The sequence below is a fragment of the Corvus cornix genome, chromosome 1 (genome assembly GCF_000738735.6).
Source record: "Corvus cornix cornix isolate S_Up_H32 chromosome 1, ASM73873v5, whole genome shotgun sequence".
Classification (NCBI taxonomy): domain Eukaryota; kingdom Metazoa; phylum Chordata; class Aves; order Passeriformes; family Corvidae; genus Corvus; species Corvus cornix.
In genome coordinates this window covers 116,715,997-116,742,967 of record NC_046332.1, presented here as the reverse complement: position 1 = coordinate 116,742,967, position 26,971 = coordinate 116,715,997, and the positions used below count along the sequence as shown (strand labels likewise).

General features: G+C 49.0%; 2 protein-coding genes across 2 annotated transcripts in view; both read right to left on the bottom strand.

Annotated features, from left to right (window-relative positions):
* MRPS6 (mitochondrial ribosomal protein S6) overlaps nt 1-23,006 on the bottom strand; it is a 43,957-nt gene extending 20,951 nt beyond the window's left edge. Inside the window, exon 1 of the mRNA XM_039553646.1 lies at nt 22,806-23,006. Coding sequence (XP_039409580.1) covers nt 22,806-22,850 — 45 coding nt within the window. The 5' untranslated portion in view covers nt 22,851-23,006. The remainder of the gene's footprint in view (nt 1-22,805) is intronic.
* On the bottom strand, nt 1,086-22,893 carry SLC5A3 (solute carrier family 5 member 3). The gene is made up of 2 exons (XM_039553637.1): nt 22,806-22,893; nt 1,086-9,416 (listed from the first exon to the last, which is right to left on the bottom strand). The coding sequence occupies exon 2, from the start codon at nt 9,120-9,122 to the stop codon at nt 6,981-6,983; it is 2,142 nt and encodes a 713-aa protein (XP_039409571.1). The 5' UTR covers nt 9,123-9,416; nt 22,806-22,893; the 3' UTR covers nt 1,086-6,980.
* Nucleotides 23,007-26,971: the final 3,965 nt, after the last annotated feature.

The window sequence follows — 26,971 nt, the reverse complement described above, 5'->3', positions numbered from 1 at the left end:
GGGATTTTCCACACAAATCAGAGTTGCTGCAGCATTGAGTGAACCTGCCCAGAACCCACCTGGGCCAGGCCCCTACACCCAGAGAAACCTTCAATCCCAAAGAGCAGGAAATTGGGGAGTGAGACTTGGCCAACACAAACAGAACCAGCTGGGGACAAAGAGGCTGCTTGAACCTCTTTGAGAATCGCTGACCTGGAAAGCTGCTCACTGAATAAACACCTAATAAACTAATTAGGGAACTGGTTAAGTAATAGTTAACTCATGAAAACGCTCCCTCCTGGAAATCACAAATCCAAACTGAGTTTGCAGACAGGAAAATGCTTATTTCTCATCCCAAATCCAAAGCTTCCTCTCCAAAAATGTTTCTTATCCACGCCTTGAAACAAACAACAGCAAAACTTCCATACTTTTTATACAACACAGCAGCAAAAGAAGAGAATGAAGGAATAATTTTGGTTAATTAATTTTCTCTGCAGCTGAAAATCTGGGTTTAGCAGCCTTGCCACCGTTATTGCCAACATCCCATCTCCAAAGGAACAGGAATCCCCAATTTAACACCAGGCCTGCCCCTCTCCTTGCTGAACCACCAACACTGGACAAGGAAATCATCATTCCCACCATGATTCCCAAGTTCCTCATGTCCTTTTGGGGAACAGGGATGAGGAGAAGGAAGGGGGAGATCCAGGCTTGGGCTCTGCTCACAGAACCATGCTGATGTGTTAACCCCAAAATCAGTAAGAAGGTGCTTGTCATACTCAAGAACTGCTGAAGCAGCAGCTGAACAGGATATTTAAAAACAAAAAAAGATGGAATTGTGCACAATTTCCAAGCAGATTCCTCAGCTAAAGGGGGCTTCACTCCTGTTTTGTGCCTTGAGCCCAGCCCAGTCCACCCCAGTCCCACCTCCCAACACCAGTGGCCAAACTCGCAGCATTTGGGATCCTGAAGTTCTCCTTGCACTTTTAAAGAACCCAAAAGGCTTTGCCTTTGGAATAACCAGGAAAAACGGGAATTATCTTTACCTACAGGGACGCAGGGCTTACAGAAAGTAAAATACCCCAAATCAGCTCCACAAATCTCTGTTCTGGTGGCTTGGTTGGTTTGGTTTGCTTTTTTTTCTTTTTTTCTTCTCTATTTTTATTGAAACTTTGTACAGAAGTTTTGAAACATTTCCATACAATACTTTGAGACAGGACAAAAATGCCATGGTAAAGGAATGTAAACTGCAAGAAACACAGTCTGAAGTATCCAAATACTCTCTAATAAGAGTTTTAGTTTGAAGACTAATGCAGGAGGCAAAATAATATGCATACAGTATACAAAGAACAGTATACACAGGGCCAGCAATGCTAACTATGAAAATTTTGCATCAGATTTACTTCAAAGATTGATAGCAATATGATAATTCTATACACTAGACCAAAATTAATTTATCATACATCGTTTCTATGACAAAAAGCTTGTCATTAAGGACAGTAGCAACTTACAATATAATTAAGCTGTATTAATCTCATTAACACTTCTAAATCTATATTCCTACTACAGTAAAGGGTTTGGTTTTTTTTCAGTATATTGTCTTATAAGATCTTAAAAGACCTTTAAATAACACTTTACCAAAAGAGACCTGGATCCATTATAGTGATCTTATCTACATGCCCATTTGGCTTATTTCCAAAAAAACAACCAAGGGACAAGGAAAAAGGCAGGTTTCAAATGCTATATGATATCATTTGGTTTTGGTCTGAAATGTATTTTCGAGAGTTAAAAAAAAAAACAACAGAAAAAAGGCAGTTCATTAACTGGTATTTTATATAAAATCTGCAGAAAAATACAACAGCAACAAAACCCAAAAATACTTCACAGATATCTAAAAAAACATTTTCTCAGAGATACAAGGTAAAGCAGCATCACTTTGACACTGTGCTTTAGAAAACAAGATGATGAATGAAGAGACTGCTCGAGTGAGATTAGAAAATTTTGCTTTCTTCTTGAAGAAGACTACTAACATTTTGCACAGCAACTATTTTTATAACCACCTCATTTTAAAAACGTGTATTCCTAGACACAGAATTGTCATTTCACCGCCGGTTTTGCTCAAAGTGTCTGACTTTACACAGTGGAACTGAGAATGCCAAGTGTCACCAGATGTCACTATACCATGAGTTCAAGATTGGAACAGAAGTGAAGCAAATGCCTTGAAACCAACACCAGGAAAGAAATCAAAGAGAAAGTGTTTTGTAAACAAAACAAAACCACTTTGCAAAACAAAACAAAACAAAACAAAAATCAAAAACCCAAAAAACCAAGAGTTCAGAGATCTCACAGTGAAATCAGAAATTCTAATTATATATGTTTTACATTCTAGGACTACTCTTTACCTTAGGCCAATTAAAGCACATTAAACCATTTAATTATATACAAACATTTTCTTTAAAAAAAACAACAAAAAAAAATTAAAACATTGCACAGAAGTCTGCTTTTAACATCACATAACAAGGTTAGTTTTATTTTCAAAACAATTACATTTAAGGGCACAGAACATACAGAATACCAAATTAACAGATGAGTAATTTTGCTTCTCTGTACATGCTAAATCCAAAGATTTCCTCGAGAAAGCTGGAGCTTGGCAACTCCTGCTTCTTCCATATCTCCTGTTCTCTGAAAGGGAGCAATTCCCAACACCTCCTCTATCTCAGGATTTAAAAAAATAGATATATAAAAAAAATAAAGCTGTTTTAAAGTTGTAAGCATCTTCTAAGTGCTGGCAGAGTTCCCTGGGTGGCTCTGCCCCCTCCACTGCAACCTCGTGGAAATAAATCCTTTTCTCTCCTCGGTTACAGGGCTCATGACTCTCATCAGAAGTCTCATCCTGGCCCTTCTGGGATCAGGGAACACACAAGTGGAGAAGTAAAAAATACACAATATAAGGAATATACTGAAGGCCATTTTAATTTCTTACAATCTCGCACTGTTTCCTTTCCCTAAAAGCTAAACAGGAAAAATTATTTTTAAAAAACCAAAAACAACAAAAAAAACCTCTAAACTTTGGCAGAGAATAGCATCAAATCACCATTAAAAAAACTTAAATAAAAACAGTCTCCCAAAATGTATTAAACTCTCAAGAAGCCTCTTCTTTTTTTTTTTTTTTTTAAATTTTTTTCCTTTTTTTTTCTTTTTTTAAATAAAAGGCTTCTACTATTTCCAGGAGCAAAATTCAAATATCTTACCAGAAAAATAAGTTAAGGGAAATAACAAGAAGAAAAACAGCTGTCATTCCAAACTCAGTTTTCCAGGACTTGTCATCCTAAGATCAAGGCAATAATAAATAAACCCATTGCTGCAAGACAGAAGCACAACCAGCCCCACCCAGGGGGAGGAAGCCAGGCAACAAAATTCATGGAGCTGATTGTCCATCGTGGGAAACACTTTGTGGTTCTGCTGGACCAAAAAAATGGGCGTTTAACCCCAAACTCATCAACTTTCCCCCTCAGCAAAGGCTTGTTTACGCTATAAAAAATCCCTTCTCCTACACAAGGTCCTTCTCACCAGCAGGCAGCTTGCTTGGAACCTCAGAAACATCTCTATTTAGTAATGAAGGCCTTTTATTAAGTGGTTTTATGCAGCAAAGAACATCAGCAACTTCCAGGACCTCTATGACACAACGAGGCTGAAGAGGAGCACACAAAACACCTCGGAAACAGCTGATGAGAAAAAGCACTGGAGAAAGAATTTGCTGCAAAGCTTCACAATAGCAGGTCCAAAGATGGGGTGGGGAGGCAGATTAGTAATTGATGATGATCCTGCCTGCCAGTTATCAGTGTGATTAACGTGGCAGCTCGTTAGTGTAGCAAAAGGGAGAATAAATGAACTGGGAGATGGAGCATGTCGGGCTCCACAGTGCATTCATGAAGGACTTGACTCCCTTCCACAGCCAAGGACGATTTCCCCATGGATCTGACTGAGCAGGACACTGGAATTCTGCCTGTTAACTCCTCCAAGTGTCCTCTTTGAGGAGCAAATGACTCGGGGAAGGGCAGAGGGATGAAAGGAGCAGGGAGAAGCCGCTGGAAGCACTGGAAGCGCCTCCTCCAGCCGTGCCTTCAGCTGCCCGCCCACGTAAGGCACCCTGGGGAACAGCACAGGGGGGCGATGGAGCCAAGCCAAAGGGTCCCTGAGCTGACCTGGCTTCCCAGGTGGTGGCAAAGCGCTGGACGTTGAGGGCAAGGAGGAGCAGCCTGGAAAATCCCAGCGCCAGCCGCTGCTCTGAAGTCGTGCCGAGTTCCCAAGGGACACGAGTCTCCTTCCCTGATGGGCCAAATCAGGCATTTGAGCCACATCCCAGCCTTCTCAAGAGGATATTGTTGGACTGAGAATTCTCTTTACCCTCTACAAGTCGTTATTTTTCATCCCACTCCAATCAAATGTTGCCCTAAATTATTTTATCCTGTGTGGAAACAATTCCCTACATTGGACATCAAACCATCCCTCACAGCTCAGCCTGCTAATGAAGCAAATTGAGATGCCATTATTTCCCACACCAGGATTTCACCCTTGAATAGGATTTAAAATATTTTCCCAAACCAAGCTGTGGCCACACAAACCAGAAGAAAATGTGTCTCGTCCCATTGGTAGCAACATCAATACCAGGTATGGTGACTCCTCTCTACAAATATTGCAACAACACTCCAAGTTTTCCACTTTGGAGTAGTTCTACTTCCCAGCAGCAACAACTAAACCAAGTGGAGAAAGTGGGGCAGCTCAGCCTCTGGTGAAAGTTTTGGAATGAATGAGATTCAACTGATGTAAAAACACCACCAAAACAAACAAAAACACCCCAAAAATAGAAGTGAATCCTTTTATCTGAAAACATGTACTGTAAATTAGCTACTAAAAGCCATGTGGATGGCACCACTGGAAAAACAAACTTCCTCCAGCAGCCAAAGGCAGGATTGATCCAAATTTCATCTCTACAAAACCATTTCCCCCACAGGAATTGGTTCTTGTCTATGCACCAAGGAAATATTGCTGGACCCCTGAACTGGTTTTGGTCCCTCTGCTCCATTTTGGCCCAGCCAGTTCGTGCTCCCTTGAGAGCTCAGGAGCAAAGAGAACTGGAGGAATTGTTTCCATGGAAAGCCTGGATATGACCACTCTGTCCTGGAGAGGGAAGGAGTTTAACACTGGAAGTGCAGCCACGCTGGGCTCTGCTCCCAAAACCAGGAGCCAGCTTGGGTTGGGGAAGGGTGAGAGCACCAACCTGCTGCACACACGTCCTCCACACCTTGGAACTGCTCATCCCTCTACCCTTCGGGAGAAAAGATCCTCTGGATCTGGAGACCTACAAATAGCTGTGACTGCCTGGGAGGAATGAATGGTTTTGGACAAATCCCGAGGACAGGACAGACCTCAATTGGCGACACAGATTGTGGCTGCACGCGCTCCCTGTCTCCTGACACCGAATGCCTCCGGATTGTTCTGAGGAGGGAGGGAATTTCTTCCCAGAAAGGTCACTCATGGAAGGGGCTGCCCAGGGAGGGGGCAGAGTGCCCACCCCTGGAGGTGCCCAAGGACCGTGGCACTCTGGGCTGGGTGACAAGGTGGGGATTGGGCAAAGCTGGAACTCAATGACCTGGGAGGGCTTTTCCAGGCTCAGGGATTCTGGGATTCCTCAAAAAACCAAAAAGGTTTGACAGGGTGAAAGGGGAAGTGGGAGAGGACGTGAGGCAAAAGGACTGTGGAAAACAAGGAGCACTTTCACCTCTCTCCCCCATTTCCCCTTCCTTGCCTGCCCAGTTGTTCTGCCCCTGCAGCATCGGGGCTGCAGGGATTCCTCGCAGGCACAGCAGAGGAAAACCCTTCTGCAGGGTGGAAAACAGCTTTTCAGGACATGCAAAGCCTCATGTTTCTCTTTTTCCCACGTGGTAGAACCTACAAACAGATTTTTCCCTAAAAAGAAGCTCATCCTAACAATGTCCTAAAGGTGTGGAGGCTGGGGAGGCTGAATGAATCTTTTTGGCCATTTACTGAAACTCAAGAAGCTCCACCCAAACTTGAGGAAAAAATTCTTTCCATGGAGGTGGCAGAGCCCTGAAACAGCTGCCCAGGGACATCGCAAACCCACCCTAAAAACTCTGGGATTCTTCACTATACTACAAACCCCACAGAAAGAATATTTCTTTTTCTTCCTCCTCCACTGACAGTTTATCATCTCCAGGCTTATTTTTGATTTCGTTTTGGTTTTTGGTTTTTTTTTTAAATACAGAAACTTTTCAGTACTGGAATTTACAGTGTATAAAAATCAAAAGACAAAAATTTCCTTACAAAGAATAATAAAAAGAAAGAAGGCAGAAAGCTGCTAAGAGCTATCATGTTTTAAGTGCTATAAAATGAGACAAAACAGCTTCCTGTTGTTGCCAGAAGTGAAATGAGAAACTGGGAAAAAAAAAAAGGAAAAAAAAGCAGTGAGTGTAATTAAAAAGTGCTAAGTTGGCCAAGGTAATATAGTTATTTTATAAATGTGCATCACAGCTCTGCATTTAAAAATCTTTTGACACAGCTTTAATCACTCAGATTTTACACATTGGTAACTGATTACCTGTTATCTGCACTTAGTGCTGACTGAGCTGTAACTGCCTGACTTCAAACACAGCCACCTGCCTGCCTTTGGTATATTTATACACAGAAAAACAAAAGGTTAGTGCTGCAAATGGAAAAAAAAAAAAACACCAAAAAAAAAACAACACAAAAGGGAAAAAAAGAAAAAGCCACCACAGGACAGGTTCTGCTTTCAGCAGACGGAGGACAACACATTTCAAATGGTCTCGAAATAGGCTAAAGCTGAGTTGATCTGACAATTATAGCGTAAACAATGCCTGGGTTGTGGTTATGTCGTTTGAAAAGAAAAGAAAAACCAAAAATCTCCAGAGACCTGTATCAACTTCTGTATGTTTAAGCCATACCCTTAAAAGTTCACTATTCACTCACAAAGAGAAGTAGACAAACATGAAGATTCCAAGAGAACAGACACAGACCAGTCCAGTATTTAGTAATAGTTTAACTTTTGGAGTCTCTTCCAGCATTTGTAAACAAACAGTCTCTTCCTCGACCTCCCGAACCACTCTCTTGTTTATGTTTTTACTTTTAAAGCCACAGAACCAATCTATGAATTTCAAATGTCTCTCCCTGTCGTCAGTCTCCTCCTCATGCTTTTTCTCCCCCATCAGGGCCGCCTGTCCGTTGGAATAACAATCCACGGGCGTCTCCACCTCGGAGTGGCTCACCGAGATCACCGGGTTGCTGTCATCCCTGCACGTGACCAGGAGGTTGATGTCCTCCGGCTTCACGTTTTTAATGTTCTCCTCCGACTTCCCGTTGGGAATGATGTGGTTGGCGTTCTCGTTGCACTTGAGGACGCTCTTCTCCCGCGCCTGGTACAGCTCCCCCTTGCCATCGCTCTCCGGCACTTTCCGCTTCATCAGGGCCCAGAACGTGGTGGTCCGGACCTGCTCCTTGGTGGGCGGTGGCGTGAGCAGGCTCACCACGACCGTCACAAACCCGGTGATCCAAAACAGGCCCGTGGCCACGTACATGTAATGGATGTCCTTGATGAAGCCGGGCCTGGTGTCCGGCTGGTTGCACTCGGGAGCGCGGTAGAAGAAGGCCAGGATCAGCCGGATGGCCCCCAGGACAAACCCAGCCATGCCGCCGTAGAAAGCGCCCTGCTCGTTGCAACGCTTCCAGAAGATGGCCATGAGGAACAGGGCGGCCACCGGCGGGGTGAGGTAGTCTGCGACCTCCTGGATGTACAGGTACATCTGCCCGCCCTGCATCTCCACGATGATGGGCACCCAGGCGATGCTGATCACCACCATGAAGGCCACGAAGACCCTGCCCACGACCATGAGCTCCCGGGAGGTTGCGCTCTTCCGGATGAGTTTGTAGACGTCGAGCGTGAAGATGGTGCTGGCGCTGTTGAAGATGGAGTCCAGATCGCTCATCAGGGCGGCGATCATCACGGCCATCATGAGCCCGCGCAGCCCCACGGGCACCAGATTCATCACCAGGCGCGGGTAGGCGATGTTGGAGCAGCCGGCCCTGCTCCCGCACACCTGGAAGCAGTGCTCCGGGTTGATGCAGGCGATGTCATCCACGAACAGGATGCGGGAGATCATCCCCGGCACCACGATGATGAACATGGGCAGCAGCTTCAAGAAGCCGGCCATGAGGGTGGAGCCTTTGGCATTAGCGATGTTTTTGGCGGCCAGAACTCTCTGCACGATGACTTGGTCAGCGCACCAGTACCACACTGAGGCCGGGGTCTGTCCCAGCAGAAATCCAGGCCAGGGAATGTCTTCGTCCGTCGGCTCACGCAGCATTTTAAGAGAGTCGGGCTTTGGGTTGACGTTGCAGGAGTTGGTGTTGGAGATGTTGTAGGTTAGGAGGATGGAGGTGATATTTGGTGTCGCCAACATGTACCTCCTTTTCACTTCTTCAAACCCACCGACCTCCGTGAGGCTTATGATCATGAGTGTGAGGGCCCCGATGATCATAAGCAGGGCTTGGAGGGTGTCCGTGTAGATGACGGCCACCAGCCCTCCGGTCACAGTCAGCAGCGCCGTCATTCCAATCAGCAGGATCACCGACAGGTAGAGGTTCCACCCTAGGGACTCTTGGATAAAAAGCGCCCCTGAATACAAGTCAACCGAGAGTTTGGTGAAGATATAAAGAAGTAGAGACAACGCTGCAAAATAGATTTGAATCCTATGCCCTCCGAACCGCTTGGACAAGTATTCGGGCATGGTGTACACTCCCGACCGGATGTAGACTGGCACGAAGACCCATCCCAAAAGCTGCAAAAGCATTAAGGCGTTGAACTCCCACGCGCCTACGGCGAATCCGCTCGCCGCTCCAGATCCTGCGAGCCCAATGAAATGTTCACTTCCAATATTGCTCACAAACAACGAGGCCCCGATAGCTACCCAGCTCATAGAACGCCCTGCCAAAAAGTAGCCACTCACGGTGCTCCGATTGTTTTTCCACATGGCAAAGAAACCTATGCACATTACAAGCACGAAGTACAGGGCCACAATGGCAATGTCTGCTGGCTCCAAAGCAGCCCTCATTTTGTAACCAAAAAGCCTTCGCTGACGTCCACTTCTCGCCCCCCAGCCAACGTCTCTTAAGCACCACGTGAACCAGTTTTAACCAAAATCAACACAGCGGGTCAAATTCTTTGTCCCTTGGTTTGCTGTCCTGATGCTGGTGGCAGTGGTACATTTACTTTTCTCCGCTTCTCAAATTTGGGAACTTAGCACGCACTTTTAATCCACATTCCACAAGAGCATCAGCCTTAACTCAGTTGATGTAGGAGAAATTCTTAGTTGCAGCTAAGTTTAGTGAGGCCTACTGTACCAACCCTGCAAGGCAGCAAAGACAAAAGACAAAGATTGAATTAGAGAGGAATTTCATGAAGTAATGAGAAAAAATTTGAAGTGTAGTAAAACAAATCACTGAACACCACAGATTTTTCCCCCTTTATATTTCCTGCAATCCATAACAGACATCATTAAATATTTGTAGGGCTAAGTGGTAAAAGCCTTTTAGGAGTCAACTTCAGTGGTTACAGGTACCTTCAGAGACGCAGCAATTCGGGAGGATTGAGCGACCCAAATTCCCCAGAACACGGCAAGCAACAAAAATACATTTTCTTTTCCTTTACTCTGGTGTCTCACAAGTCTCCTTCTCAAGCCACTAACGAGATCTTCCTCTTTCAAGCAATGTTAGGAAAATAAAATTGAAGTAACTCAAATAACAACCACTACAGAGCCTGAACTTGGCTCAGCATTTCCTGCACTGCACCCCCAAATCCTGGGAGATCCTGGCACTACAGGATTGCACTTGAGACACCAGCTGGCTGCTAGAAAAATCAAAGTGAGGTCACAGCGCTGTCAAAAACCAACATCCATTTCAAATCAGCTGGAGAATCAAGGTTACTCTGCAGGTTTTGAGGTGAGTTTGCTTCTGTCTGGGGTATAGATAACCACAGGGTTATTTTTTACTTGGAAAGCTCTCCATACACATCCATATGATCCAAGGGGAGAAAACATCTCATTCCAGCAAGTGGCAGAAGCAAAACTCCGCCTGACATCCCATTTTAGGGCCAGTGCCTCTGGATACCCACACCTGGGGTTTTGGGGGAGCACCAGAGACACAGGAGGGAACACTGGGTGGATTCTGGCAGCAGCCACAGCTGGGAGGATGCCAGGAAGCGCCGTTCCCAGCATCCATTCCCATCCCAGCATGGAGAGGCGGAAGGTATGGAGGCAAAGCTTTCCCTGCTGCTCTCTTCCCAAATTCCCAATCCCACCTGACACTCTCCCAAGGCATGTCAGGAAATAAAACTCATTTTGGCAAGCAGGACTGAAGCACTGGAAGTAGAGGGAAGGGGACAATAAAGACTTGGTGGCAGGGAGGTGAGAGAGGAAGGGGCACTGAGGAGCTGCATGGGGCTCCCTCACGGATTTGGGATGTGCTCCTGTCTCTGTTTATGCCTTGGGAGGTACTAAAGAATCATGGAATGGTTTGGGATGGAGGGACCTCAAAGCCCATCCAGTGCCACCCCTGCCATGGGCAGGGACACCTCCCACTGTCCCAGGCTGCTCCAAGCCCCAATGTCCAGCCTGGCCTTGGGCACTGCCAGGGATCCAGGGGCAGCCCCAGCTGCTCTGGACACCCTGTGCCAGGGCCTGCCCACCCTCTACCAACCCAAAACCTTCTAATGGGTTTAGAGAGTGCTGGACACAGGATTCTTCTATTTCCTACAGCCAGTGGCCATGGGAAGGGAAGACCAAAGCAAAGAACAGATTTATTCTGAAGAGCAGCACACAAACCTTCAGCAATAATGAGATTATTACAGAAGGTGAGGAATGAGGTCTGACTCCACTCCCCTTTCCCACCCACTGGTAAAGGCATAAAAAACCCAACACTTTGTCTTTTTGCTGACCATAAAGTCTCACAAGTCCTACAAGCATCAGCTCCAGGCATCCCCTTCCAGTTCATTCTCTGGCATGAGGCTGAAGCTCCCATTCCATTAATTAATGATTAATACAGCCTGATAACATATTCTAATATTTGGTTGGTTTCTTGTTTAGCATCCCTGCCATATACTGGGTTTGTTTAAAGGGTCAATAAAACCATTTCAAGTTCCAAGAGAGTTAAGGTTGAAAATGCGCATGTTGTGTTGAAGGCAGCAACGATGCTGAGGTAAAAACGTGCAACTCCTCATCGATTTTAAAAATAGCTTCTAGAAAACCACAACTTCAGCCTTAAGGAGAAATCCACCATCGTGTCATTTGTATGATCCAGCTGTTTTTCAGGAGAAAAATAATTAAAAAAAAAAAGTAATAAGGGTTCCCCCCCAGCACCACGAACCCACTTGAGAATAGAGATATTCCTTCTGCTGGAATTACAGCCAATAATGAGAGACTAAGGAGCCATGGCACAAAACGGACTGATTACAGCACTGGGCTAAATTTATCATTCCTCAGAAGCCTCAAACCACAGATGTATTTTCAATTCTTCCACAGAAGAATTCACATTTCTCCCCACCCGCAAATACAGGAGTAGTTAAATGGTCTAATAGCTTAATCCAACCCAAAATTACAAACACTTCACATCAGATGACGCAATCAGAGCCAAGTTTAATGGACTATTCTTAGTTTTAAGCACTTTGGAGCAACACTTTAATAGTGTTGTGTCTTTTGCTATATTCAGCTAAATTTTCAACTATATTATGTTTATACCAAAACTATAAATATTTGAAGGGAAAGGGAAGAAGAGATTTTACTGAGATATGATAAAAAGAAAAACTACTACACAGAAAACCAGAAGAACAGTAAGATAAAGAAATGGCAATAATTAATATTTTTAATGCTCTGTTGTCCTTCTCATTACTGAAAAATGTTTGATTTGAACTTGAGTTCATCCCCCACCATCTTCCCTGCAGGTTCACTGGTGACCTGTCAGAAGTATCCTCTAGAGCAATACAGAGAAATCACAAAAATAGCTGTTAAAACGAATTCTATTTGATACCAGAAGTATCCAGCTCAGAGTGTTTCTATAAACAGGGAAGCTGTGGCTGCCCCTGGATCCCCGGCAGTGTCCAAGGCCAGGCTGGACAGGGCTTGGAGCAGCCTGGGATGGTGGAAGGTGTCCCTGCCCTGGGGGTGGGATGGATGGGCTTTAAGGTCCCTGGGAATCCAAACCTCCTGTAATTCCAGGGTCCAGACTTTCTGACAAGTGTGTCAGTCAGTATTAGATGCAGCTGCCCTCAAATAAATTGTGACATTCCTCGATTAAGTCACTTCAGCTCCAAGGAGCTCATTCCAACCAAAATAAACAACATGTGAATTTCCTGGAGTGTTTTCCATAGGAAGATACAGCCAGACCATGCACCTGAAATAATCAAATTGCAGAGAGCTGAACCCTGCCCTTTGTCACCAACACCCGAGGTTTCTTTGCCAGGCTCAGTTTGCCTGAGCTGGAAGGTGGAAAGTTTTCAGCAGCCACCACAAATTTGCTGCACTGTCACTAAATTACAGCAGTGAAGTAGCTTCTTGTACCAGTTTCTTAGACCTAATTCCAAAATAACCCTGGAACTTTTCTTCATTAGGAAAATGAGACTCGTCCCTCTGAACTTTCAGCAAGTTCTGACCTCAAGTCTTACAAAGGACTTTGGAGATGCCCCATGTGAGTTTAATCCTGAGTTATTAGAACAGTGAACATTGTGGCACTAACAGAGGGGAAAAAAAAAAAGAAAAAAAAGGCAGAAAGACAGTGCTGCTGCCAAGGACTGGGAATTTTCTTCCCTGAGGCTGTTTTCTGGCTGGATCGTATCAAAGACACAAAACAATGTGCTTCCCTCTTGTCTGGAGATAGAGGCTGCAGCTCTGGTGAAACAATGCATATGTCTCTCCAACACCCAGCCTGTTCCTTAAGGGGAAAAAAAATCCCAAGCAAGTCCCTGAAGAGAAATTTCATAATGTGAAGCAGACCCAGGGTGGGATTTTGAGGAGAAATTTGTACGATTGTTCTAAAGGAAAACTTTCTCCACAGTGCTTTTCTAATAAAATGGGTGTTTAAAACACGCCGGAGTCCAACTGCTCCAGCTCTGAAGCCACTGTTTGTTCTCAGCTCTGTTGGGTTTTCGGCAGATGGGAAGTTTCTGAGCTGACTTCCCTTTTCTCCTCACCAATCCCAATGTTTTAAGGGTTAATTTGGGGGTGCAGATGCCCACCTATCCCACAGGAGTGTCCGCTGTTAGCAAATTAAGTACTTTGTTCACAGACTATTTCTTGGAAATAACATTCTCCCTCTCCACCTTCAAGCAGGAGTATTTGAACTCAGACCTGCAGCACTTTCCCTACTGAACAGCTCTGTTGTGTGGAAGAAAACTGTCCAGACTGCCAGGACCATGGAAAATATTAACTCCCTGCCACCAAAAAAAGTAATAAATAACAGAAGTCTCGTGCCTTGAGCAGGGTCTGTACCATGTCCAACTCCCTGAGTGTGTTTCCAGACTCCTCGCCCTCCTGCCATGGACACACCAGTGAATTCCTACCTGTCCACTGCTCCACAGTAAACACACAGCAGCCTCAGGGAAAAAAACCTCTCAGGACAAAAAAAAAAAAGGAGGAAAAGCTCTGTTCCATTTACTGCAGCACTCCAGAACACAAAAAAGGAGCACTGAAGCTCTTCATGGAGTAAGTGATACATAAATTATGTAGCACATGCCCTTGAGGAAGCAGGGGCTATCCTTGGCTATCCTCAGCATCCAGGGCAGCAGTTCCAGGCTTTTCCCTGAAAACCAGGAGCTGGGGCAGAGGAATGTGCCAGGACCCCCCCTGGGACAGACAGGGAAGGCAGAAGCTGACCTGAAGCATCCAATAAATAACCTGAGCTGCTGGGGATGCCAGGCCAGACCTGAACTCAGGAGGCTGCAGCAGGACACATTTCCACGGTACCTGAGCCAACCTGACTGAACCTGTTGGTCACGCTCTGCATGGTCCCCACATCAACCTCCTGCTGGCCTGGAGAACACAGGAGCCAACTCCAAAAACCACCACTACCAAAAAAATCCAATCTGAGGTGCAAGGATCAAGTCACTCACTCAAAGGAGCTGTTATGAACACGTCATGAACTTTTGTTTTGGTCAGGAATCACTCCAGCTCTGGTCTTCGTTTTACTGCAGCATCACAAAAAAGCAGCTTGTTCCAGCATAAATTCTTCTTGATTCTTTTTTACACAACTGCTGAGGGAGACATGAGAGAAATAAGTGACCCCAGAGCAAGAGACAGAGAACTCACTGCATTTCCCAGTCAGAAATGGGATGTACAGTGGACAATTCCAGAGCAGAAACTGGAGTGATGCGAGGCCATTGGGAGCTCATGGGAGCGACACTGTTAGAGCAGGACATAATTTATTAGTCATTTTTGGTTTTTTTTTAACCATTTTCCCCCCTCATCTCAAGCAAATACACCCACTCCAGTGTCCCACCAAGTCACAAATGAAGGAGGGGGGAGCAGGCAGAGGAAGGACACTCCAGCACTCCGTGGACACAAGAGAAGCTGCAGCCTTGGAAGCAAGAAAAGATGGATGTTTTCTGAATCTGCATCACCCTCCTCGAGCCACTTCATGCCACTGCCTGTGACATTCACACTTGGCTGGTTCCCTTTGCCAAGAGCCAGTCCCCAGCACTCCAGCAGCAATAAGGGACTGATTTGCTTCCACTGTTCTTCCCGAAACTCCAAACACCTGTGGGGGAAGCGGGGTGAGCTGGGGACAGAGGGAAGGAGATAGAAAGTCCCTTTTTATCTCTTAAAATACAAAGACACCAGAAAGAAATTCTGTCTTCTCCAGGCCTACCTAGACATGATGTAGCATCTTATCCAGGTCTTGAGATTAATCCACCAATTAACAATTTAAAGAAAATAAGGAGTTAATAATTTCCTTTTCCCCTTGTCAGCCTGAAGAATTGGCTTATGTTTCCATGGATGACAAATGTTATCTGGAGGAATTTCCCCATGGAAAGGAACTGGAAGGGGCTACCCAGGGAGGTTTGGAGTCCCCAAGAAAGGCCTGGAGGTGGCACTCAGTGCTCTGGGCAGGGGACAAGGTGGGCATCGGGCACAGCTGGGACTGGATGGGCTGGGAGGGCTTTTCCAGCCTCAGGGATCCTGGGACTCTGTGAAGGGAGCACAAACTGCCAAGGAACTGGGCCACTGCTCCCTGGGAAATCAGCAGAACCCTTCCTGCCTCACCAGCAGCTCCAGCAGGGCCCTCCTGAGCTCAGTTTGCCACCACAAACCCCAGCCCTGAGCAAGGAAACCACAGAGAGATGATGTTCACCCCTCCACAGGGTACAGGTCTTTTCCACAGGAACTGAAAGCAAAAGAGGCAGAGACAACCCAGCAGCCATGTGGTCAACTGCAAGATCAAGGGCACCAGAGGGCAAACTGGGAACACCAGACATTTCCAAGGAAGTAAGAAGGGGCTGGCAAAAACTGGAAGGTTCTGGCATCACACAGCACCAGGCAGGATTTCCCTGCCAGGTCACACTGCACTGGAAGGTGCAGAAGGACACCGAGCCCCAAGGCTCAAATCCCTTCTTTCAGCAACCCGAAATCCATCAGCACAAACATTTCAGTGCCATGGCAGGAATGAAGGAGATGAAGTACTTGGTGACAGAGCAGCAGCAAGAGAATGGGGCAAACAAGCCTAAAGAGCCAAGAATTTGATTTCTGAAGTGGATTTGGGACCACTTCAGTTCTCTGGACAAAGTTATCACCTTTTTAGAAGCAAAGATCAGAAGTGCAACAAAATTTCTGCCACTCCTGAAGATGCCCCTTTAGTTCAGCTGGAGGTTCAAAAACGGGATCCAGCTGGTGGTGATCACCAGGCAGCAGGAACTGGATAATCCCTGCCTAAAAAATGGGTTGGTTCATCCCATTTGAGGAGGATTTGGGCTGGGAGAGTACAGAAGTTACTTGGGAAATGAGAAAGAAGCAGTGGCAGTCGCCATGAAACTGGGCAAGACACCAGGTGGAAATTCTACTTCAAATTTCTAGGAAGCACGAAAGAAGAAAATAAAACCAGACTCATTAAGCTTCTTTAGGACTTCCCCAAATTCCCATGACATTTATGGCTGCCCACAATCTTTGGAAGAATATAAAGCAGCACAAGGATTATTGATAGGTGACACAGAAGCTCAGGATCATACATAATCCAAGAATTTGAGGCTCTCCAAGCTTCCCAGTCAGCTGGGTGCTGTTGCAAGACTTCTGATCCTTCTTGGAGATTTCAAGACACCAGAACCAGAGTTCAATAAAATTCTGTTGGTTATAAAACAATTAATGCCAATTACACAGCTTGATGCACAATATCTGTATTAGAAGCTACCAAACACTGATTTCTTTTTCTGAAACACCAACTCCATTGAACACATTCCCTCCCTGTATCCATCCTCTGCATGGACCTGGCTTTTTATTATTCCTTAGATATGTGCAGGGCTGAACACAAGGATTGGCTTGCAAGTGCACAAACCAGGATTCAAAAATAGCAGAACAACAGTTCTTATGCAGTTCCTCAATCCTATTTCTTGGGTTAATGACCCTCGCTTTACACCATCCACTTCCTTCCTGCCCTTCTCCTCACCAGGGCTGATGAATTTTCTTTAGAATCTCATTTTTAGCACCAATGTTTGCACCAGTGCTCCCAGAGGACAGGTCCTTCACCCCTTGTCTTACTTTCCACATATTTACTTTCTGTTTTTCCTGTTCCACTTCTTCATAATTAGTTATATTTTGCATCTCTGTTTTTATTTTTGCCTGCTTTCCTATTTTTATCAGCTCCACTGGGGCTATTCCTGCTGCTCCACAGGGCAGGAATTTTTCTAGGGAATAACCTGGTGCCCAGAAGTTCCTGCTGCCCTCAGGTAAGGGACACAGAGGGTGGGATATGAAGCTCTACCAAGTAACTGCTTCCCCACAAACTGCTCTTCCATCATCCCAGATCTGCAGCTGGGGAGGTGTGGGTGGCTGTGGCTCCAGGAGTTACCAGCCTGCCATGGATGGAGCCTGACAGATCATAGAACCATGGAATGGTTTGGGTTGGAAAGGACCTAAAAGCCCAGCCAGTGCCAACCCCTGCCATGGGCAGGGACACCTTCCACTGTCCCAGGCTGCTCCAAGCTGGCCTTGGACACCTCCAGGGATGGGGCAGCCACAGCTTCTCTAAGCAAAGAAAAAAAAAAGTAAGATAAATTACTCGAGCAACAGCTCAATGACTCCCAAAGCAATTTTTGTGTGGCAATTTTGGTTCTGGGACAAGGGAACTGGAGACATCAGCTCCTGAAAGAACACACAGAGGAAAACCAGAGCTTCCATCATTCCAAAGTATGGAATGTATGAAGATCGGGAGACAGAAAGCACAAACACACATGAGGTGAAGGAGCAGCTTCTCCTCAGTGTTACAATGGACAACTCTTACAGGAGTCAGTCACGTTCCAGGGGTTTCCAACAATGGAGAGCAGCAATGCTGCTTCAACACAACAGGTTCTCCTGCCTTCTTTCCCAAGAGTTAAGGGACAGAATCTGCTCCATGCTGAAGTTTAAAAACACCTCCCTGTTCACAGACACAGGGAACACATCAGGAACAAAAGCTAACCAGCCAGAGTTTTAACTCAAAGGTTAACCCCCACTGCTGTCCCCTGAAGAGGGACTGGCCAAATCCCACTGAAATCCCACCAGGGGCCTGCAAGGAACTGAAACTAGACTTAAATTATTTTGTAAAAGAGAATAATCCTCTATGTCCCCTCAGACCCACTTATCCCACACTTGGCAAAAATTCCGGCTCTTCCAAGACTGAAAATGTCAAATATCAGGCAAGAGGGTATCGTTCCCAAATGCTATGTGCATCACACCCTTCAAAATCCAGTTCTTCCTATGGAATGCTCAAGGCACAAAACAAAAAGGTGACTCCTCCAGAGGAGAGTCAGTGCTGGATCTTGTTGTTTTCTGATCTTGCCTTTTAGTTCCAAGGCTTTGGTCTCCTTTCCAGCACCACCCCCGACTCCAGGATCCCTCCCTGCCAGGCTGAAGAGCCTGTTCCAGCCTCCTAAAACCTCCAGTGGGAACAGAGGAAAAAAACTTTGGTGTAATTTCAACCTGCTCAGTTGGGAAGAGGGGTGGGGAAGGTGCACAATTGCACTGGAAGAGCAGGTGGTTCACCAGAAAGGAAAGGAAATAAAATAAACCCAGGATCTTCCTGCTTCATTCTCCCCCCTCCTTCCTGGCAACTGAGACATCAAAAGCCCAATTGCTGCAGCTGCCTACACAGCAATTAAGGGGAATAGTCAAGATGTCAAGCAACACTACTGCCCATTTACTTTGGCTTTCCCAAAATAGCCAACAATCTCCACACAGCAGGTAGGGAATTTTGGAAACACGGAAACCCACTCCAAAAGCAACAAACAGCTGCTGAAGACAAGTTGTGTTGTGAGAACATGGCTGGAGAAATGAGAGCCCACATTCACAGCAGGATTATTATTGTTATTATTTGGAGGTGCCCAAGGCTGGGTTGGACAGGGTTTGGAGCAACCTGGGGTAGTGGAAGGTGTCTCTGCCATGTGGAACAAGGTGATTTTTAAGATCCCTTCCAACCCAAACCATTCTGAGATTCCAGAGATGGGTGGATGGGTCTCCTAGTCCAGGTATATGCTGAGAAAAAGGTGATTATGTTTTAGATTATGACACTGTGTATTTGAACTTTGTCAGAGGTGAAGATGAGCACACTGCTAATGAAATATGGATAAATTTCCTCATTTTTACTGAAATACTTGAAGGTATTTACAAAGTGCCCAGTCAGTTCCAGTTACTAAGTGGTGCTGTTGAGGACAGGTGTCCCTGTGCTCTGCTCTCAGTGACAAGGTGGGGATCAGTCACAGGCTGGACTCGATCCTGGAGGTCTTTTCCAAGCACAGGGACTCTGGGATTCCCACACTGTGCCCAGTGCCCTCGGAGGTCTGGCATTGCCACCCCACGGCCACTCTGCACAACGGCCCCGGAGCAGCAGGAAGCCATTTCCAGCTCTTCCTTCCTTCCCTTTCCCCCTCACTTCCTTCCCCAGGCTCCCAGGGAGTTTTAGCAGCAAGGGGAAGCCTCCCTGCAGAGCTCTGCTCTCCCAGCCAGCGAGAATTCCTGCGGATTCACTCCTGTGGATTCCCTGCTGAAAGTCCTGCCCTGCTACAATCCCCCCACTCAGAGCCAAATTTCCTGGGAGAAAATCGGGAATCCTTAGAAACTCAGCTTTTGTCATGAGCAGGGAATTCAGGCCATGGACAGCTGTGTTTGCATTTTGCACCTTCACCTCCAGCACAGCTGCAGGGCTTGGCTGGGGCCACTGAGGGCAGGCAACGCTTGGTTTGCAAACACCTGGACACTGCTGATAACAAATGTGATAACAAACCCAGCCCCCCTCAGCATTTGTTCCTTCCATGCTGCAGTGTGGAAAGCAACACCATGGGCAAAATAAACCATTTCACCTCACTGTGCTCACACCTTTCTTTGCCCAAAACATCTCCTCCATAAACTCACACACAGCAACACAAGTCCCTCACCCTCCAAACACACCACAGAGTAGTGGGGGGTTATTTATTTTGGGGGTGCTTTTAGGGCTTTTATTATTGTTTTCCCGACTGGGGGCTCTGCTGATGAAAAGCTGTTTATATACAGAGTGTATAAAATATCCTGTGTTTTAGTATATTAAAAATATACAGTGGTTTTAGTCCCAGTCCATTACCTCTCACAAAACGGGACAGAGAAGGGCTGCTCAGCTTTGATTTCAGAATAAAATCCTGACTTTTTGTGTGGACTTTTTGTGTCTGTGACGTTTTGTAGACAACCAGTGACAAAGGCTGGAAAGTGAAACCAGTGCGAAGTGAAAGTTTTCCCTCGTGCCCCTGCCATTCCCAAAGCTCTTGGGTGTTGCGTTTTTAAGGCACAAAAGGAGAGTTGAAGAGGCTCTGGAGTCTGCCAAGCCTGAGGAGAGCATCGGGCAGGATGGATGGGATGTGCTGGCCCCGGGACCCTCCCAACAGACTCCAAAGAGAAGCCACACACAGGGAAAGAACGGGAAAGGATCCCTGACTTGGACACGAGCAGGGCTGGGGAGCAACAGGGTTTAAAGTAACAAAAAATGAACTGGAGGGACTTTTTCTGCCTGGATCTCTGAGAATGCCAAGGGAACTATGAAAAGAAAGTTGTGGGTGGGGAAAACCCCACAGAAGCACCAAGTTTGCCTCTGAAGAGAGGCAGCAAAGTCTTCCAGGCTGAGGTTTGCACCAAGCTGCCAGGGAGTTCCGAGAAGTTCAGGACAAGCCCTAAAGCACAGGAAAGCCAAGTGACAAGGGTTTGCTGTTGTGTTTTTTTTTTTTTTTTTTGAGGGCAAGGGAGCTGCCACAGGTGAGGAAGGACATCACAGACACCAAGAGAAGAGTCAGCACTTGCTCAGACAGCACCAGGACACACAGCCACCACAGAGGGACTGACGAGGCAGGACAGGGAGCACCTGCCCAGGAGCTGTCACCGGTGTGGAAAAGCAATACCATTTCTTCTTCTACAGGAAGGAGTGGTAGAGTCACTCCAGTATTTCAGAGCGGCTTTATTAGCCCCATATTTTGCTTCATTCAATTCAGTATTACAGCCAGGATTATACACAGCTTACAGGGGTCATTAGAGCAACCCCCCAGGCAAGATCCAGCAGCACCACGGAGCATAAAACCACTACAGAAAACATTTCCAAGTGTTCTCATGGCACAAGAAAGGCAGGAGCAGCCAAATATTGGGACACGAAAAAGCACCCAGATCTGGTGTGCTGAAAACAGCATAAAAATAGAAGCAGACAGACAGACTCCAAATTTTAGACTTACAGCAAGGGTGGGTTAAAAACACCAGCACAAACTGAAATGTTTGGACATAATCACAGAGCTAAAAAAAAAACCCTTAAAGGTACACCCATCTGGAAAGAACATGCTGGAGAGTCCAACTTCAAAGAGGCAAAGGTTGCAGATGTTAAATCCCGAGTGCACTGATGCTCATTAGAAGCATCTACCAGCTAAAAGCTTATCCCTGCATCTCCGTGCTCACATCCTAGAAACCAGAGAGCCTTTCCAGCAGAGAGCACTCCATGGCATCCTTTCAGAGAAGTCAGTTTATTCCTGCCTCAGTATTATGGCAGATTTGCTACGCTTGCTGTCCTGCCCTGCATTCCGAGTGCCTGCCCGGCTTAAAGCATCTTCCACATCACCAGCACGGCTACAAAAAGCATCTCTGCCTCATCCACCCATAGGGAAAGGTGTGGAAAGGAACAAAAAATTCGGAAAAAAATTATATGTTGACAAGCAAGTGGAAAAGCAGCGTTTTTTTGCCCGGGTGAGCTGGTGCAGCAATGTCACCCGGCTTTCTTCCTGCTGCTGTGTTTCTCCACTAGAGGACCCAGGTGAGATGTCTCTACTACAGCTTCTGCAGCTAAACCACGGGGAAAAATATATTTAAAAAAAAAAAAAAAAAGCAGCCAGCCAGCCCCGACATGTGGATGGTCCATGTAAAATGAATGGAAATGTACTAGTGCATGCGGCACACCAGACGTGCTCCCGTAATTCCCAAAAAACCACGGCCACGCTGCTGAGCTGCTGCTGCTCGGTGGGAAATTGTGCTGGTTGGAATGAAGGGTAAATCCCAGAGTATCCACGCCGGGCTGGATCAGAGGGCTCCAGCCCAGCACAAGTGCTGCTACATTCCAACACCAGCACTGCTGGAAAATAGCACATAAACAAAGGCTATAGAAGGTACTAGAGAAGGGCCAGTATCAGCTGTTATTTACCAAATAAACCTCCCATCCACACGAAGATGTCCCTATTTTATTATTATTTTTACGCACACACATCCCCCATTCTCCCTCCTTCCCCCACGTATTGACTCAGCTCCTGCCGAATGGGAAGAGCATCATTTAACCGAGCTCTGTTATCACCGCGCTGCCAAAAAACAACGGCAGCGGCTGCTGCCACCCCCAGCGCCCTTCCCGGGGGCGATACGGCCCAGCCTATCGGCCCCGCTCACTGGTGCGGGCAAAACCCCATCCTTGGCACTTCCCTGGCACACGGGGGGGGTTAGGTGGCATCCCGTAGTTGGGAGCTGGCTGGAGCGAATCCTTGCTTTTCCCCTTTTCCCCAGCCCCAAGGCTTCCCGGAGCCGAGGGGACCCGAGGAGGTGCCCGGTGATGCCAGCGCAGGTGCGGGGAGGGGGATGGAGAGCGCTGGTGCTGCAGAGGGAGAGGGGGATGCGCTGGCAGGGGCATGGGAAGGGCCGGGTTCACCTGCTCCAGGCACGGAGGGAGGGGATGGGCAAGGAAAACTGCATCTCTGTCGCCCGGAAAGCGTGGGATCTGCTTACCTGCGGACCAGAGGGGAGGGGGAGAGAGGGGACTGCGGCTCGGGGGGAGCAACTCAGCCAGGTCTCCGAGGGCGCGGGCAGGGAAGGGGCGATGGGCGAGGGGCCGGAGCGCGGAGGAAGCCCCGGGGAGCCCGGGACACGCTGCGACACTGCAGGCGACAGGGCCGGCCGGGCCACGCGGTGCGGCGGGGACAGCGGGCACCGAGGGGACACCGAGGGGACACCACGGGGCAAAGGGGGGGGTGTCTGCGAGTCCCACCTGCCTCCCTCCCCTCCTCCCGTCTCCTCTCCCTCACTCACCCTCTGCATGGCTTTCAGGATCAAAGCCAGTTCATAGCGGGGCATCTTAGAGCTGGCAGTGGCGGGAGGAGCGGGGCACGGGGTGGGGAGGAGGGGGCTGCGGCAAGGCCGGAGAGGAGGAGCAGGGGGGACAGGAGGAGGAGGAAGGCGCGTCCCGGCGCTGTGGCGGCTCCTTCCCGCGCGGCTCCCGCGGCTCAGACGCCCGTGCGGCCAGGGGCGGCGCGGCTTAAAGGGCGCAGGAGCTGCGCACGCTCGACCGGGCTGGCCCTGCCCGCGCCAAGCGCCGCCCCCGCCGGGCCGGGGCTGCCCCGCACGCGGCCTGAGGGCCGGGACCCCCGCGCGGGCACGGCCGCGCCGAGCCGGCACTCCCCGCCCCCCTCCTCGCTGCCCCCGCGGCCGGCACCGCCCCCGGCCCCGCCGAACCGCCCGATCCGCCGCCGCCGCCGCCGCTGCAGGGAGTGGAAATTTCCACTGCGCCGCCCCTCGCTCCCCCCGCCGCGCTCGCAGCCGGCCGGGGCCCGCGCACGGAGCGCGAGGGGGGGCCGGGGCTCGCGTGTGGGCCCGCGCGTGGCGGGGGCGGCTCGGGCCGCGCCGCGCGTGTGGGGCACCCCGCCCGTGTCAGCGAGCCGCCGGCCCGCCTCGGTGCCCGGGGAGCCGCCAGCTCATCCCGGGCAGCCCCTGCCGTGGGCACGGACACCTCCCACGGCGCCGGGTTGCTTCGAGCCCCGTCCAACGTGGCCCCTTCCAGAACCTTCCTCGTCCTCAGGACAGCTCAGTGCACCCCCAGGAGTTGGCCGTTCTCAGAGCTTCTCAGGGCACACCCAGGACCTTCCCCATCTTCAGAGTCCTTCAGTGCACGCCCAGAACTTCTCTGTCCTCAGAGCACCCCAGTGCAGGCCCAGGACCTTCCCCACCCGCAGGGCACCCCGAGGACTTCTCCATCCTCAGAACTCCCCGATGCACAGCCAGGACATTCCTCATTCTCAGAGCACATCAGTGCTCACCAAGGACCTTCGCCATCCTCAGAGCACCTCAATGCACCCCCGGGTCTTTCCCCATCCTCAGTGCACCCCCAGAACTTCTCCATCCTCAGAGCTCCCCAATGCACCCCCAGAACTTCCCCATCCTCAGAGCTCCCCAATGCACCCTCAGAACCTTCCCCACCCTCAGAGCACCCGCAGTCACAGCCATGGGGTGACCGGCTCTCAGGTGGCTGTGCCCAGCTCTGGGGGCCCGAGGAGCAGCAGGATGGAGGTAAAGCTGCGTGTCTGGCCTTGGTGCCCGAGTCCTCCCTGGTGAGGGAGATCCTGGACACACATTTCATTTCCCAGCCTGGCACGCACGCCTGGCGTGGTGCTCACGTGCAGCCGCCGAGGTCAGTGACACACATACCTCCGGCTGCAGCACATCTGACACCAGCGTCCAGCTGGGCTGTGCTGGAAGCTGAACCACTGCTCCCACTAAAGAAGGCATTTGAGGGGCCTGGGGGCTTGTTTGAACACTCAGTCTCTTGTCCACAGCAGAGACTTGTCCCTCCCTTCCCTCACACCGGTGCCCAACAATGTGCCTTTGAGGAGAGACACGTTTCTGCCCAAGCTGTTGAAGCCCTGATTGCTCGGTCCCATCCTCAGGACAGAGGGATGAGAGAGCAGCCCCACCATGCCTGAGGCTCGAGGGGAAGCAGAGAAAGTGGCAGATCTCAAAATTAATCAACTTGAATGAAATAGCACTGGAATCCCAGCCCAGCCAGAGAGGCCTCAGCACCTTCCCTGCAAGCTCCAGCCATGCCCTTTCCATAGCCAGGGTCGTTTGCCTTTGCTCTGCCTGCACGGGGAGGCTGCCACAGCCGGTGCCACGGATCCTGAGGGCAGGAATGGGAATGGAAAACAACTCCCAGCACTTTCCAGCAGGACTTGCAGCTCAGCCAGCCCCGGTACTGCTGTGGGCCTGCCTCGTCTCAGGCAGGTGTGAGCTCCCTGTGGTTCCCAACACATCCTGTGCCCTCCAGGCATGAGGGCTGTGGCAGTCCTGGGAGCTGTTTCGGGTACTGCTACAAGACAAATTGCCTGTGCAGAAGTGTTTACAGGTATTCCCAAGCTCTCACCCCTCCATGCTCAGGCAGTAATTGCCAGGCAGCTGACAGGGATAATTTACTGCCTGTTGGTGCTCACAATGCAAACTCTCCCTGGGTTTGCTTCCCTTTACTTTGCTTCCCAGTTTGGTTTCTAATACAGTGTTGTCTGGCCTGAGCTTCTTCCTTGTTCTGAACGTGTGTGCCTGGCAAGTTCAGGAGGAAATCCAGGTGAGGTGGGAATGGCCAGGTATCCCTGCCATACCCACCTCAGGCATTCCCACCCTCCAGCTGCTCCTTGCACAGCCACAGGTGACCCGTGATGTTCTCTTTGTCATATTTGGAGCTGTCACATTGTGGCCAGGGGCAGAAAGGAGTGGGGAGAGCTCTGATTCCCAGTTCTCCCAGTGCTCTGCCTCCTTCAAACACTCCTCTGGCAGAAGAAAAGGAAACGTTCAATCCCTGTCCCTGTTGTCTTCCCAGGGCTGCTTTCAAATGCCAGTATTGGATTCCCAGCTGCATATAAATTTACAGTCGCTGTTCATTCTCACTTCTGACTCCGTTTCACATGGAATCTCCCTAAATCCACATCTATCTGCATGTGGCCAACTCCCCCGCCCGCCTTTTTGGGAATCCCCCACCCCCCAGCTGTATTTAAAGCTGTCTCAAGACCTCCCAGACATCAGCCTGAGCCCTTGTCCACTTTGGTCTGTGATGGGATTTGCTCCAGGCAGAAACACTTGATCCTGAGACCTCATAAACCCATTCCCAGGTGGATGTTTGATATCCCTGGAATGACATCTGGGTGCCTGAGTGTCTCTCCTGCATGTCAGCAATGCAGGTAGTGACTACACCTGTCTGAGTGTCACACGTGTGTGGGCATCTCATGGAGCATCCCAGAATCCCAGAGTCATCAGGGTGGGAAAAGCCCTTCAGCATCACCCAGTGCCACTCCAGTCCCACCAGCATCACCCCAAAGCCTGTCCCCAAGGGCCACATCCAGACTCCTCCTGAGCACTCCCAGAGACAGTGACTCCAGCACTCCCTGGGCAGCTCATCCCAAGTAATATTCTCCAATCTCCACCCTGAGCCTCCCCTGGTGCCATTTGAGGCCATTTCCTCTCCTCCTTTCCCTTGGCACACGGCAGCAGAGCCCGACCCCCCCTCACTGCCCCTCCTGGCAGGGACTTGTGGGGAGCAGTGAGGTCCCCCCTGAGCCTCCTCTGCTCTTTCAGGCCTGTCCCTCTGTGGGCTCACAAACACCACGTTGTTGCTGGCTTATCCATTCTGGTGTTACAGAATCAGCTGGCACTGGGCCAACCAGACCATTGATGATCAGCAATTTCTGTTCAGAGCAGGGCTCTGCTGCCCAGTGCAGTGATGCCAGCCCTGCTAAGTCACCAGGCTGAGGGACAATGACATCTGTGCTGGGCTGTGACCATGACAGGGCTGTGACCATGACACCAGCAAAGGCAAACACGTCAGGCAAGAGCCAATCTCTGTGGAAGGGGAAATGGGGAGAAAAGCTGGAATAATTGGGAAAAACACACTTTTGGACCCGGCTCTCTATTGGAAGAAAATGGTGACAAAAGCTGTTTGATGTTTAATGGTGCAATTCACTCATGTGGAAGAAATTCTTCATCAGGAGGAATTTCCCCATGGAAAGGGAGGTCAGGCCTTGGCAGGAGCTGCCCAGGGAGGTTTGGAGTGCCCATCCCTGGAGGTGTCCCAGGAAGGGCTGGAGGTGGCACTCAGTGCTCTGGGCTGGGGACAAGGTGGGCATGGGGCACAGCTGGGCCTCGCTGGGCTGGGAGGGCTTTTCCAGCCTCAGGGACTCTGGGATTTTATAGGAACAGAAATCACCTCCAATATGCACATTTCTAACTGACAGAATTCCAGACACTGGATGGTGCCATCAGTGAGGCATGGCCAGGCTCTGCCAGGCATCTGTGAGCATGGAAAGGGATCAGGATGTTTCCCAACACTTCTGGCAGCCCAGGCTGTCTGTGTCCCTTCCCAGCCAGTGCCCTCCGTGCCTTCTCCCCACTGCATTCCCAGATGGAATTGGGAACAGAAGCTTTGCAGGCAGGAGTTG

Excerpts from the sequence above, each read along its gene's own strand:
- SLC5A3 (XM_039553637.1), bottom strand. The coding sequence starts at position 9,122 with ATGAGGGCTGCTTTGGAGCCAGCAGACATTGCCATTGTGGCCCTGTAC.